The sequence below is a fragment of the Tauraco erythrolophus genome, chromosome 5 (genome assembly GCF_009769465.1).
Source record: "Tauraco erythrolophus isolate bTauEry1 chromosome 5, bTauEry1.pri, whole genome shotgun sequence".
NCBI classification, from domain to species: Eukaryota; Metazoa; Chordata; class Aves; order Musophagiformes; family Musophagidae; genus Tauraco; species Tauraco erythrolophus.
In genome coordinates this window covers 69489611-69504951 of record NC_141469.1, presented here as the reverse complement: position 1 = coordinate 69504951, position 15341 = coordinate 69489611, and the positions used below count along the sequence as shown (strand labels likewise).

At 38.5% G+C, this 15341-nt stretch overlaps 1 protein-coding gene across 1 annotated transcript; it reads left to right on the top strand.

The window, feature by feature from the left end:
• Nucleotides 1–1238: 1238 nt before the first annotated feature.
• On the top strand, nt 1239–15072 carry TDO2 (tryptophan 2,3-dioxygenase). The gene is made up of 12 exons (XM_009977247.1): nt 1239–1273; nt 1640–1745; nt 5043–5133; nt 5968–6038; nt 7772–7899; nt 9586–9772; nt 11078–11185; nt 12109–12220; nt 12334–12391; nt 12918–12997; nt 13626–13716; nt 14919–15072. The coding sequence occupies exons 1-12, from the start codon at nt 1239–1241 to the stop codon at nt 15070–15072; spliced, it is 1221 nt and encodes a 406-aa protein (XP_009975549.1).
• The last annotated feature ends 269 nt before the right edge of the window (nt 15073–15341 follow it).

The window sequence follows — 15341 nt, the reverse complement described above, 5'->3', positions numbered from 1 at the left end:
GTATGTGCCAGCGCACAGACTTCACTTTCATCTCTACTTGCCTGCCTCCCGAGCAGATGTACAGATGCGTATGATGAGAGGATTATTTTCCTCTGTCAGGTTTTACATCATGAAGGAAGAACACCCTGACCTTGCTTGATGGGTTGCCTCCGTGGAGTCCTATTTTTCTTATGGCTCAGCTTAGTTTTAAGCTAATAGCTGTATAGCCTGACACATGGCATCTAGTTGAGCAGGGTATATATATCCCATCACCCATGTACTGCATATGACTTTTTTTATGAGCCAACTACTCTTAAGTGACTAGAACACCTGAAACCACTGCACAGACTTCAGTAAGCAGAGTAAGTCTCGCAGAGAGCTAATGGTCTGCAGTCACAGGGACCCTATAGCTTTGTTTGCAGTAAAACTGAGCATTAACTTTTTTTCAGAAAAGGCTGCAGGCAGGAAAGAAGTGTGCACTAGATACATGTTACTTCATTGCGTGTTGAGCTGATGATTAAATAGAATTGAGTAACGTTTGTCAACAAATGGGAGTGAAACCTTTGCATGAGGAAGAAAAACTAAGAAATTGTCATGAATTAAATCACTGGAAAAATAGCATGAGAGGTACATTATTACTTTTAGCTACATTATTTAATCCGCGTGCATTTCTTGAGAGTGTGTGCATTTCCTGAAATCTCTTACAAGCATTATTCAGTCTGCCATATAAATATGTTATCCTTCCCTGCCCCTTCCCTTTCCTTTTTCATATGTTTCCTTTTTTAAACTTAAAAGTATCTTGATATCTTGATACAAGGGGCTGTAAGTTAAAAACCTACTTTAACAATTCCTGAATTTATTAAATAGTTCCTTTTTCTCATACAGAGACGTCTCATTGACTTACCCCTTACACCAGCCTTCGCCTCCAAAGAAGAAACTGGTGGAAACGTCTATGTAAAAAGCACGAAAAGCGTGTGCCATATAATGGCTGCAAATATGCCAGCCATTCATATTTTGACCGATTGAAAAAAAAAACACAAACAAACCTGGAGAGCCAACAACACATGAACTTACTGACCTTTGTGCCGCAATAGTTTCTGTAATTATTGAATAGCGGGGATGGGTTGAGGGCTAAGGAGGAGAATTTGGGGGCTGGCCTAGGCAGTGAGGCAAGGTTACATATAAGGCGACTGCAGCGGATTTGAGAACACTGAGTATATTCCCTGGTGTGCAGCTCAGTGAGTTTGGATCCTGGAATCATGAGCGGGTGCCCCTTCGCAGGGAAAAATTACCTGTGAGTCCCTCATGCCTGTGTTTTTCTTCATAACTTCAGTTCAAGCAATATAATGTCAATGTAAAATATGAAAGCTCTGAGTGGGATTAATGATTATCAACAAATAGTTGCAGCTGTCGCTAAAGGAGAAGATTGTACAAGGACTTGTCTGAGCACTTGTTATTTGATGGACTAGATGTAATGCTGCCAGTTGTTACTGTAATGAGGTATTTCAGGTGTACTGTTTTTCTCAAAAGCCTGCTTTAGTGGTTCAGTTTTTCAAAACAAAACATTGTTTGAATTGTAGATGCATGTGTTAGTAAAAAGGCAGGTATGTTCGTAGTTCTTTAATTAAATAGTTTATATATTTACCAAATTTTTTCTTAGATTTAATTTTAACAAGCTATCTTTGGAAGATGAAAAAGATGACAAATCACAAGAAGGAATAAATAAAGCCAGCAAAGGTGGACTTGTCTATGGAGACTACCTACAAGTAAGTTAACGAATTTCATGTTTACTGCCCTCGTTGCTCTTAAGACTTGAGCCAGGACCTGTGATAAATGCTTCTCCCAGCAGTCAGCCAGTCACTAAGGTGTCCAAGTGCCCTTTGTCTACCCGAGCTCTCCACATGTAGTCACAGGCATGGTCTCAGCTGGGATGGTGCAGGTGGACTGTGGGATGGCTTCTCAAACTGCAGGGAAGCTGGATATTTTTGAGGGGTTTCAGTAGAATCATAGAATGGTTACAGTTGGAAGGGACCTCAAAGATCATCTAGTTCCAACCCCCCTGCCATAGGCAGGGAAACCCTCCACTACACCAGGTTGTCCAAAGCCTCATCCAACCTGGCCTTGAACACTTCCAGGGATGGGGCACCTACAACTTCTCTGGACAACCTGTTCCAGTGCCTCATCACCCTCTGAGTGAAACATTTCTTCCTTATGTCTAATCTAAATCTGCCCTCTTTCAATTTAAAGCCATTACCCCTTGTCCTGTCACTACATGCCCTTGTCAAAAGGGCAAGTCCTTCTCCAGCTTTCCTGTAGGCCCCTTTAAGTACTGGAAGGCTGCGATAAGATCACCCCGGAGCCTTCTCTTCTCCAGGCTGAACAGCCCCAACCCTCAGCCTGTCTTCATAGCAGAGATGTTCCAGCCCTTGGATCATCTTTGCGCCCTCCTCTGGACCCGCTCCAGCAGCTTCATGTCTCTCTTGCGTTGGGGACTCCAGAGCTGAACATAGTATTCCAGGTGGGGTCTCACAAGAGCAGAGTAGAGGGACAGAATCACCTCCCTTGACCTGCTGGCCATGCTTCTTTTGATGCAGCCCAAGATACAGTTGGCTTTCTGGGCCAAGACCTTGCACTTGGTCTTGTTGAACTTCATGAGGTTCTCACAGGCCCATCTCTCCAGCCTGACAAGGTCCCTCTGGATGGCATCCCTTCCCTCCATCATGTCCACAACACCGCACAACTTGGTGTCATCTGCAAACTTGCTGAGGGTGCACTCGATCCCACTGTCCATGCCGCTGACAAAGATGTTAAATAGCACTGACCCCTGAGGAACACCAATCGTCACTGGCCTCCACGTGGACATTGAACCATTGACCACAACTCTTTGAGTGCGACCATCCAGCCAATTCCTTATCCACCAAGTGGTCCATCCATCAAAACCATGTCTTTCCAGTTTAGAGACAAGGATGTTGTGTGGGACAGTATTAAATGCTTTGCATAAGTCCAGGTAGACGATGTCAGTTGCTCTTCCCCTATCCATCAATGCTGTAACCTTATCATAGAAGGCCACCAAATTAGTCAGGCAGGATTTGCCCTTAGTGAAGCCATGTTGGCTGTCACTAATCACCTCCTTATTTTCCATGTGCCTTAGCATAGTCGCCAGGAGGATCTGCTCCATGATCTTGCCAGGCACTGAGGTAGTAGTCTCTGCTACTACAGACTGGCCTATAATTCCCTGGGTCTTCTTTTTTACCTTTTTTAATGATGGGGGCTATATTTTACCTTTTCCAGTCAGTGGGAACTTCACCAGACTGACACAACTTCTCAAATATGATGGATAGTGGCTTAGCAACTTCATCTGTCAGTTCCCTCAGGACCCGCGGATGCACCTCATCAGGTCCCATGGACTTGTCCGCCTTCAGGTTCTTAAGATGGTCTCGAACCTGATCTTCTCCTACAGTGGGTGGTTCTACATTCTCACAGTCCCTACCTTTGCCTTCTGTGACTTGGGCTGTGCAGCTGGAGCTCTTGCCAGCGAAGACTGAGGCAAAGAAGTCATTGAGTACCTCAGCCTTCTCCATATCCCGGGTAGCCAGGTCCCCTATTTCCTTCTGGAGAGGGCCTACCTTTTCCCTAGATCTCTTTTTATCACTGACATATCTATAGAAGTTTTTCTTGTTGCCCTTGATATCCCTGGCCAGATTTAACTCTATCAGGGCTTTAGCTTTCCTAACCTGATCTCTGGTTGCTCGGACAATTTCTCTGTATTCTTCCCAGGCTACCTGTCCTTTCTTCCACCCTCTGTAGACCTTCTTTTTGTGTCCAAGTTGGTCCAGGAGCTCCTTGTTCATCCATGCAGGCCTCCTGGTGTTCCTACCTGACTTTCTCTTTGTTGGGATGCACCGCTCCTGAGCTTGGAGGAGGTGATCCTTGAATATTAACCGCCTTTCTTGGGCCCCTCTTCCCTGCAGGGCCTCATCCCATTGTACTCTACCGAGGAGATCCCTGAAGAGGCCAAAGTCTGCTTTCCTGAAATCCAGGGTAGTGAGCTTGCTGTGCACCCTCCTTGCTTCCCTAAGAATCTTGAATTCCACCATTTCATGATCACTGCAGCGAAGGCTGTCCTTGAGCGCCACGTTCTCCTAGATGTCTAGAAGCCAGTAGGGAATTATTTATACTGGTAAACCTAAAAAGTAAAGTGGTGCACTACAAAAGTCTTTCTTTGATGTGGTGATCACCACTTGGCAGTTTCTCCATATCAGCAGGCCATGTGCAACTTCCCCAAATTATTGCATGAAAGCTCAGAATATTTGGCTTGAAAAATATATTGCAGAAATCTAGAGGGTGGGATGATGACTAGGGGGAACATGAAAAAAAGACAACAAACCAAACAAAAAGCTGCAACAGCTAGAAATAATTAAGAAATAAGTAAAAATAATATGCCATAAGTAATATAAGAAATCCAGATTGTTTTTTTTTCTGACAGCATAAACTGAAGTGAGTGGAATTACTCTGTGCTTGGGAACAGAAGACTGATTTTTTGACATCCTATATGTAATCTTGCAAAAATTTATTTTAAACCAACTATGATTAGATTGTAAATTTGACTCAGTAAAAAAATTAGTAATGCCAGAACTGGAATAACTAGTACAGCCTCAAATCAGAATCTTTGTGCAGATGTTATTCCATGATTACACAGAATTTTACTATAGGAATTCTGTTTTCACGGAACACGACAGTGTAGATGCAAGATTTGGAAAACATGCTGGATATTTTGTTTACTTTTTTTTTTAATTAAGAATACCCTTTAAATGATTTTCCAAACTTCATTACTTGAGGTGTGTAAACATTCCATTTTAGGCAAGATTTTTTTTTAAATTAAAAAGCAAAAATGGTACCTGAGATCATTTAGTCTAACTTTTCATACAACCTGGAATATGAGGCTTATATATATTAAAAACCAAATAATTATTGTCCTTAAATATTAGCTCTACACATAAGGACTACCATTACTAATGGCACAATTCAGAGCTTTACAGAACAGCCTTATCTTTATTTTTAAGCTGAATAAAATATTGAATGCTCAAGAGCTTCAGAGTGAGAAGAAAGGAAAAAAAATCCATGATGAGCATCTTTTCATTGTGACGCATCAAGGTAAGTGGCTGGGAGGAGTTCAGTGGTGGTCGACCAGTATTTTTGCCACAGGGAGTTATTCAATGCTGAAACATGCAGTACACAATTTGTTTTCATTTTAGACACAACCACTACAATTGCTCTGTCTTTTGTCTGCATTTAAATTTGTATATATCTCTATATCATTTGTAAGTCTGTAATCAACTCTATGCTTACGAAGCCGAAGTATAACCTTTGGATTTGGTAAACCATGATTTGGATGGTCTGTTTCTAGAGAAATTAAGGTGGTGAAATTCATTCCCTGTCTGAGTAATTGGCTGCTATGCAGTTTTATCATAGGCAAATTTTGTGTGTTGGCTTGTGCCTTCTCTGATTCAATTTTAACCAGCTAGAGGCTGTTTAGAAGCCAGCATACTGGTTAGGCATTCCCTAACTGCTAATATCCACGTGTTTTGCAGGCAGCGACCTGATGATATTTTCCTGTTATTGACAGGAAATATGTAGATGACATAAAGGTTGTAAGTGGCTCTGGGGTTAGCTTTTATTGGAGTATCAAATCTAGATTTTCTCCTTCCCCATTTTGTAATGAACATTCTGTACTTCAAATATCTGATGTGTAAAACATGCTTTAAAAAAATCTGTTGACATTCTCAACGCTAGATTATTTTGTGTAACAGTTTAGGTGAAGGACAGCATACCGTAACAGGTAATTTTGAGTATCAGCATCTTTTTATACACCAACAGTGTAAATGTAAGCTACTCATTTCAAATCAAAATGTAAGAGTTTTACTTCTTCAAGGCTATGAAGAAAAAATAATGTTGAAGTTAATGCTAACAATGCCTTTCTTGTTGTAGCTTATGAACTTTGGTTTAAGCAGATTCTGTGGGAAATGGACTCTGTGAGGGAGATCTTTCAAAATGGCCACGTAAGTTAAAAGCAAATATTAATTTTGTGAAAATGCAGCCCTCTCTTTCTCTTGCCTCCTGCCTTCCAGCCCAGTATATTTGGGTTTACTAAAGCAACATTCATTCTTTTTTAAAAACAGCATCAAAAAACCCCAATGAAATTTGGCCGAATGGCTCTTATATCCTGATACATCCTGATAGTCCAGACATTTGGTCAGCAAACTCTTATTTCCTCCTGAAGTCTGCCTTTTGCATAGATCACTCTCCAAGACCAATTTCAGTGGCCAAAATGCTCTCATACTCTCCTCTAGCACTGGACACCTGCAGAAACTTTACTTGGGAATATTTTACTGCAGAAAAAAGTGCTCAGAGGAAAACCTGAAAAACAAAGGGCTCACAGGTATTTTTATGTTGAAAGGTCACTTTGGACTTTGTTCAAATTTTTGAAGTCTACATACTATATCCTTCCATCCAACATCTGCTATATGAAAGGAAAACTCTTTTTGGTAGTTGTGTATTACTAAACCGAATAGAAAAGCAATAACCAAAATCACAGTGTACAATTGTATGAGAATTTCTGAAAATTGCAAATATATTTAAAATATTTTGAACATCTCTAAATATTTGTCCAAAGCTAAACGCACCTCATAATAATAGATAAGAGAGGAAAACTCCTGACCTGATACTACATCCACAGAAAAAAGCTGACTACATGTAATTTGAGAAATAACATCATGAGCATGTGTATACAAAGAAAATTTGAAACTAGACCAGACTGAAAGAAGGCAATTTTTTGTCATAATGTCCAATGAAAATGTTCTCTGTTGTCCTCCACATTCATAATTTTGTTGGCTTTTTAGTTGAACATTGTATGAAATCATAACTAATCCAAATCAATTCTTAAGCAAAGTAATCATTATTTATTTTTGTGAAAAATGAAACTTTGCTTATAATCAGAACACGAAATGTCAATGTTAAGGTTAAGTACACAGCCAGGCGATTAAGGAAATGGTTATCATCTTTCATTTTTGTAGTTTGATGTTTTCTGGTTGCATGCCCAGGTTTAATCCTATTGGAAGTGATAGGAATTTTACCAGGCTCCTCTACAGGCAAAGTGTTCAACTTACGCAGAAAAGAGCTTCTGTGTTTTCCATTTAATATTTTCTATTTCCCATCAGACGCAGTCTTCTCTGTTTTCCTCTGCTTGCTGACACACATCTCTGATGAGCATCTTTTTAGATGTGCTCTCCTGATGTATCTCTCTGCTTCTCAACTTTTAAGTACTTTCCATACTTGCCTTATGACTTGTTCCTTCATAATACTAGAAATTATTATAGAAGTGATTGTAACAGAAAGAATAATATAATTATCCCATCATGTACCATTAAAATCTTCTTGTAATCGTTGCAAATGATCATGACATAAATTATTTTTGTCTAGAATTTAATCTCTTGTGGTGACTTCTATTTCAGTCAAAAATGTAGAAAAGAAAAAAAAAATCCTATATATTTGGCCTAGTTGTAATGTATCATCAGTCAGAGAAAACCAGATTTCAGTCTTTGAAAATTATAGTTTCAGTTTTCAGTTAAAAACAGGGCTCTTCATTCAATATAAGATACTGCTGCTATGGATTTCATGTAGAAAGGACTTGGGAACTATAGTTATGTACAACAGTGAAAAGACCTGAAATAAAGAGGTGTGATATAAAGAGAACACCATTCTGTCTGGTTATGATCTTTATTTTTTTCTACAGGTAAGAGATGAGAGGAACATGCTGAAAGTTATTACTCGTATGAACAGAATTTCAATGATTCTGAAATTACTTGTGGAACAGTTCTCAGTTTTGGAAACTATGACTGCATTGGACTTCTTTGATTTCAGGTAAATGCTTGTTATTCTTCCACAGCAATCCACAAGCTGGTAATTCCCATCCTTAGAACCGATTGTGAATTTTGTACGCACCCTGGCAGCTTGTAGCATCGTTCAGCAAGGTGAGAGCATGCCTTAGAGAGGGAACCGCGACAGTAGAGTGCAAGGCTCAATTAAGAAGCTGAGCGTGAGTGTGAGTCCAGCGTGCCCTGCAAAGAAGTACAAGTTAATTGTTGATGTTTATGTGTGGTGCTGCTGAACGGTTTCAGAGTAAAAAGTTAAAACAACAGAAACAATAGAAATAGCTCATGGTTCCATTAACAACCTAGTTGAAACTCACCACTGCGCAGTTGCAGCCGTATGCTACAGCAAATCATAGAAGCGCTTGGGTGAGAGAAATGCACTCTCCGTAGATTATCAAACAGGTATTTCAGCTGTCTTGGTTTGCATAGTGTTTCCTTGCTTCGTGTTTTCAGTGGGTCTGCTGTGCTGGAGGCTTCAAGAGGCTGAAAGAAGAGTTGCTGTTTTGTCTTCTTTCTCCCCAGTAACTTCTGCTCCCCAGTAGCTGCCCAATGCATTGCTGGGCTGTTGGTTGGTAGCTCTTCTGTCTTCTGCCCAGGCTTTCTTTGGGATCTCTTGGCTTGCCTCACTTCTTCCATGGAATTTCTATCTCTTTCCTCACTTCAGCTAGGTCCTTCCACTACGCTACCACGTGTGACAGCTTCATCCACTGTCAGCCTTCCCATTCTTGTTCTGCTTATGTCACTGACTCATCTGACTCATGACGTCAGTGCCATCCAGCAACCCATCCACTTCTGCATTGTTTCAGTACTCTTTCCTTTCTTTTAATGTTCCCTAACATTAAAAGATGTTTGTGTGTTCCTAAAGCACACGAAACTACAATTTTGCTTCTCTTGGAAGTTTGAAACGTCTATATCATCTAGCATTACACTACAGCAGGGGAAATCCATGGTCTAATCATCTGTTTTGATGCATTCTTGCTTTTGCTTTTCAAAAACATACTGTCATTTGATAAGCAAACATGAGATCAAATCAATGATACATTTCTGCTAAATCTTATATTTGCGATTCAAATTGTATTACAATTATTTAGCAGTGTGAGATTTCAGATTAATTTTACTAATCATTTTTTTTTCAGCATGATCACTCAATTTAACTCTGAAAGAAGCCCATTAATGAATCCCTCAAACAAAATCCTCTAAATGTTTTTCTGAACATTATTCTACTGTATTCATAGCAATTATTCTATATAACAAGCCTGTTGTAAAATGCATTAATTGGCACTTTAATGATGTGGAACTTTTTGTAATAGCTATTTGAGGTGAAGCTTCTTATTCTATCTGGAAAAGAAATTATATTCACTAACATTTCCTCCTGTACATCAGACATGCAAAGCTGCCATTTTAAAACACAGTACAAACATAAGTGTGTGTGTATATTTGTGTATGCACAAACAATATGTAGCTAGGAAATTAGAATGTATTACACATACATTGTTGCATTAAAATAACTGATTTTATTCTTTTCTTCATCATAATCATATAAAAAATGCTCACATATCTATTTGATATTCTTCAAATATGAAATATGTGGCTTTTTATTTTGTTGAGAACCAGAGAAACCCATTGTAAAAGAATATACTGCATTTCTGTATCTCCTTTTCTTCTGTTCCCAAAGATACCACCTAAGCCCAGCCTCAGGTTTTCAGAGCCTGCAGTTTCGCTTGCTAGAGAACAAAATTGGTGTTCCCCAAAGTCTGAGAGTCCCCTATAACAGAAGGCATTATCGTGACAACTTCAAGGGACAGGATTACGAACTACTTCTTAAATCAGAGCAAGAACCAACGCTACTGCAACTCGTGGAGGTAACAACATCTGTTTAAGACCTTCCTCCGTTTTCCTCCATCTCCCAGGAATGTCTTTCATAGGTGTCAGTGACAAATTCTTGTTCCTTGAGAGAAGCAAGCATGCTGGCAATTTCCCAGTCAGTCATGTTTTGGATTCTTACCAAATTTTGTACGAAAGAGAGCTAGTCATTAGTAAACCAATTCATTTTTCACAGCATTTCCTCTCGTCTGAAAAGACTGACTGTTTGTTAGACTAGTAAATTGCATTGCGGAAGTATGAGCTAAGAATATAAAGGTACTGTTTAATTCATACTGTTTTTCATGACCATAAACCCTTTTTAGAAGAAAACTCTGAAAGTATTTGCACTGTTAGTGATGGCTATTAGAAAGGTTAAAAAAAAGGAAAAGGAAAACAACAACCCAAAATGGAAAGGAGAAAAGATGTTTAACAAATGTTTCATTATCACCTACCCTGGTTTAATGACTTTGTCTCAAAATTATGAATGTCTCAGTAATTTCTCTAACTCCCTTGTCATTTTCATACACAAAATTAACTTAACTTTCTAAAGAATAATGCAGTATAAATCTCAATAAAAGCATCCACTCTTATTAGCCCTATCTGTTTTTCTAATGACACCCGATACAGAATTCATAAGAAATTTCTCTAGCTTTTCTTCATTCATTAAGACTTCACACTCTCATGTCTTTCAGATGAGGAGCTAAATGAAGTGATCTTTAAAGGGAGTTTGACCATAAAGCTTCTTCATTTTTTGTCCCCCTCCTAATTTAATTCCCATTACTAAAAAGAAATCAAAGAGAAAGCTTTGCTAACTGCCAAATGAATTTGTCTTGTATTATCACATATTTTGGTGTAAACTAATGACAGACTGCTTGATCAGCATTCAGCCTGTCTGATGTGATAAAAGTTGATTGTACAAGTACATGGTTCTATACCTTCCTTCTGAGATTTATCTTTACAATCATCCTATATATGTGGAATCAAATTGTTTTCCTCTATCTACAAGGGCATTGGTTTTAAGGTCACTCTTAGAATGAGGCAGCTTTTGTTTTGCAACACGGGTCGTTTATCTTGGAATATGTGGGTGTGTTTGCACAGCACTTTTATGCAGGTATAAATCTTCTATGTGGACATGCTTACCGCAGCAATAAGCACCTCTATGGGATATTAAACCAGAACAACTATAGCAGTATAATTTATGTTGCTATAGCTTGTAATCCTAGAGTAATATGCTTCCATGTTTGAAAACATTATTATTATTATCATCATCATCATCATTGTTATTGTTATTGTTATTATTAAAGGCATGGCTGGAAAGAACTCCAGGAATAGAGGCAGAAGGATTTGATTTCTGGGGACAATTTGAAGTGAATGTATTAAAAGGTCTAGAAGAGGAATTTGCCTTGGTGCAGGTATATAATGTACTCTTGATCTTGCAATGACAGCTTGCAAAATGACATCCTGACATAAATGCCACTTTTGGCCCAATCACAGTTTCTCACCCACTTCACTTAATCTTCAGCAGATTCTATCTGCAAGAAGCAGAAAAAATTGCAAACTTTTCCAGGTAATCTGAATAAGTTTGTAATTTGACATCTAAGATGGTTTGAAACATGATGTTGAAATTGATTTTACTGAAACTATAACTTCACTTTTAGTTAGTACTTGCATCTACAGTTCAGACTAAAACTCCTCAAAGTTTGGGCCCATGAGCTGTGAGTATGGAGTGTCACTATATATGGCCCATTTCTATCTAACAGTATGTTGCAGTTTGCTCTTGTGTGGTCATCTGAATTACACTGGCAAATAAACACAAGCAAATCCCCAAATATTGTAAGACCTGTAGCTTTAAGTATGTTTTTTAATGGGAAAAAACACCATAACATAAGGATTTATCAATTTCCTGAGAATATCTGTTTACAACTTTCTAACTTATCTGAATTTTTTAATTTGCAAGTTTCTTATCCATAACTGTGCAAAGATGTCTTCTTTATGCCTTGAAAAAAACCCCAAAATAATCACACTTCAAAAAAGTTATGATTAATGTTTTTAAGGCCTCTGGAGCTAAAGAAAAATGATAAGCTGTCAGTTTGTTTAAACATTCTTTCATCTGAATTATGTTGATAGCTATTTAATTGCACATTTTGTGGTAATTGTGTTTTTAAAGGACAGTGACCCAATGACTCATCTATCTTGTTTGAAAATACAGTTCTTACATTTAAGATGTAAATTTACAGAATACTTATGATGAAAATAGAAGTTGCATCATGGGTCATTCAAGTGCTTAGTTTTCCCTACTGAATTCTAAAATCTGTTTTTGTTTTAAATATCAAAGGCCAAACCAGAATCAGAAGAAAAAGATGACTTATTATCCGAATTCCAAAAACAGAAAGATGTATTACTTTCATTATTTGATGAAAAACGCCATGAACATCTGCTTAGTAAAGGTATCAATATGTCAATATGCACTTTTTATTTTTTATATGATACATATAATCATATAATAGCATTAAGTTTGTAGGAGAATCGGTAACAAACTAAGGACGCTTGTGTTTTGCAGGAGAAAGACGGCTATCTTACAAAGCACTGAAGGGTGCCTTAATGATCTATTTCTACAGGTAATGTTAGAGGATATATCTTTACTGCTTTCTGGCAGGAGGAGAGGTGGAGGTTAAGGACAGCACCACAGGTTTATTTAGGTTTGAACAAGCCTTGGAAAGTAATCTAGTCCAACTCTCCATGAAAACCCAGATTAGTTAGATCCAACTTGAAGGTCAGATCAGGCTGCTCAGGGTTGTGTCCAGCTGAGTTTTGAATATCTTCAAGGCTGGAGATTAAATGACCTCTCCAGGCAGCTAGTTCGTGTCTGACCAGATGCTGCTCTTCAGATTGAAACTAGCAAATGCCTTGTTCAAGCTGTTCTACAAAGTGTCCTAGAAAGGTTTAGAGTATTTTTCCAAGTATGAGGCAAAAGGCACAAATCAAGACCTACATGGCAGAAGCACTTCTTAGAATATCTACTGACATTTCAATACCAATTCAGGAAAAATATACGTTAAGTCACTGTTATGTATTGGTGAAGCGCTACTTTGAAAAGTACAGCATATCATAAGAGGTCTCACTGTCTCTCTTTCATTTTTCGAGGGAGGAGCCTCGTTTTCAGGTTCCCTTTCAGCTTCTCACCTCCCTTATGGACATCGATGCTCTCATGACCAAATGGAGATGTACGTTTCGCTTTTTGATGGTGACACTCCCTCTTTTAGATGCAAGTAAACTGTTCTGTTTCACCTCTTTTAGACAAGGTATTCCAGAGTTTTATAATTGAGCTTCTGAGTTCATGCCTTAGGAATGACATTTTTTTAATTTGTACTTCTGCCAAGAGGAAAGACGAACAGCTTCTTCTGTGATAATTAGATACGTAGGTATAGCTATCACATCTATGACATGCTTTAAGTTAGGTGAACAATTTTATTTAAGGGACAGGTATGTATTTTCCAATGTCTGCCAAAACATTATCACGACAACTCTTCAGATGCAAACACTCCATCTGCTGCTTCCCTATCTAGACATCCGTAAATGAATGTATTAATTCTGTATTAACAGAGCATAATAATGAGTAATAATTAGTGAATTCATTCTGTGTCAATAATGATTTTATATTACTTGACTGAAGAGTGGCATAATTAAGTCTTGCATTGCTGAAGACCTACTAGTTCTGTATCTCTGTACAAAGATCTCTGTATGATCTTTAATATTTCAGTGATGCACCTCGATGCCACCCTTCAGTTATACCTTGAATACAGTGCCAGGAATACAACGAATACAGCCATGTCCTTTCTTTTTATTACTTAGATAACCACGTCTGCATGGTGCACAGAATGATCGGCAGCAAGGCTGGCACCGGAGGCTCATCAGGCTACCAGTATTTGCGCTCAACAGTGAGGTAAGAATAATGTGTTTCCCCCTTACCTGCAGTAATGCAGTTCATCTCTACCCTAATGCCAGGAGACAGATTCCAGACGGCTCATTGGAGGCCAAAGAGCTGCTGTTTATCTTTTGGGACTCTAGCATTTCCTCCTGGTTGTTGTACATTTACTTATCAGGTTGACATATGTAAATTCCAAGCCTTTCGGGGCAAAAAGAACTTTTTGATCACTCATGCGAAGTGCCATTTGCAATTCTCAGTCAAGGGATTTAGGCGTTACCGTAATAGCAATAATATTAATCCTGCATTATTTATGTGCAAGCTAGCCCAAGTTGTTAAGGTGACACCGGGTGGACGTGAGTCCCATCTACTGTGCAACTGATGATGGTTTCTTTATTCCTTAGCATGAGCTCTAATTGTACAACCTAAAGTACTTCAGTTTAGGATTGAATATATTTTTAAACCTGAAAGTAATTAATATTCTCAAGCTGTCCAGGCAACAATCAGAAACATGTTTTCCTCTGTTGAGTGAAGAAGAAAAGGAACTTCACAGGGATGGTTGGGGCCTGAGCACAGAGCTCTCTCAATGGGTAGAACTTTTTCTACACAAAATTTGAGGATTCAGCTAGTCAAGACAATTCAACCCTTTTAGCTGCAACAACTACATCCTGATGGTCCTGAGCAATACTATATCACAAAGCACAAGGATATTTAAAACATCTTCTTCTAAGAGGACCTTCTTTGAGGTTTGTTTTCAAAGAGAAACATTTTGTAGCTGGTGACTGCCATGTACAGCTGTGGGTGATGATTCCCATCACAACCATAGTGACAGAGGGTGGAACAGAAAGGAGACAGATTGAATTAAATTAAAAGATTGAAGGTTCACTGTAGTTTTCAGCAAGCCTTCTCACTCTTCCTTCATTTCAGGTTAACATTCTTCCTAGATAAATTCTACTTCACATCTAACACAAGAGTGGAGGTCTGGAGATTATAGTTTACATAGTCTCCATTTTCAGAAGAAAGATGTGACGATAGCAACCATATTTCCTTTTTAAATCTAATCTGCTATGCCCTAGAAACCGTTAGGATTGGATTTTTCCTTTGGAATGTTCAGGAGGTGGGTTAGTGCAGAAACCTTATCAAATAAATAAAAGAGATGGAATGATTGCTGAGGATTTTGAAATTATGGCCGTATTAATTGTTCCAATTGTCTTTTTCAGCGACAGATACAAGGTGTTTGTGGATTTGTTCAATCTTTCAACGTTTCTAGTGCCAAGACACTGGATACCAAAGATGAACCCAACCATTCATAAATTCCTTTACATGGCGGAATACTGCGACAGCTCCTATTTTAGCAGCGAGGACTCTGACTAGCCTGCCTTTATAGACTAGTTGCAGTAAAGAACTTCAGGACTTTCACCTCAAGTGGTGAATACACCTCAGATACAACAGCTATTCTCACACAGTGTGAGTGTGTAAATATGTATTTATGTATGACAGCTCTGTGAATAGTATGATCAGCTTATGGAAGAAACTTAATTGTTTGTAGAAAAAATAATCTGTGTTGAGTTAGCCTATATTAAGATTAAAATGATATCCCAATTTAACCCTTAGTTGGCTTCTTAAAACCTCCACCTAGAGAA

Coding starts and splice junctions, on each gene's coding strand:
- TDO2 (XM_009977247.1), top strand. CDS start 1,239: ATGAGCGGGTGCCCCTTCGCAGGGAAAAATTACCT. Junction 5,134..5,967: donor TTTCATTGTGACGCATCAAG/GTAAGTGGCTGG, acceptor TTCTTGTTGTAG/CTTATGAACTTTGGTTTAAG. Junction 7,900..9,585: donor TTGGACTTCTTTGATTTCAG/GTAAATGCTTGT, acceptor CTGTTCCCAAAG/ATACCACCTAAGCCCAGCCT.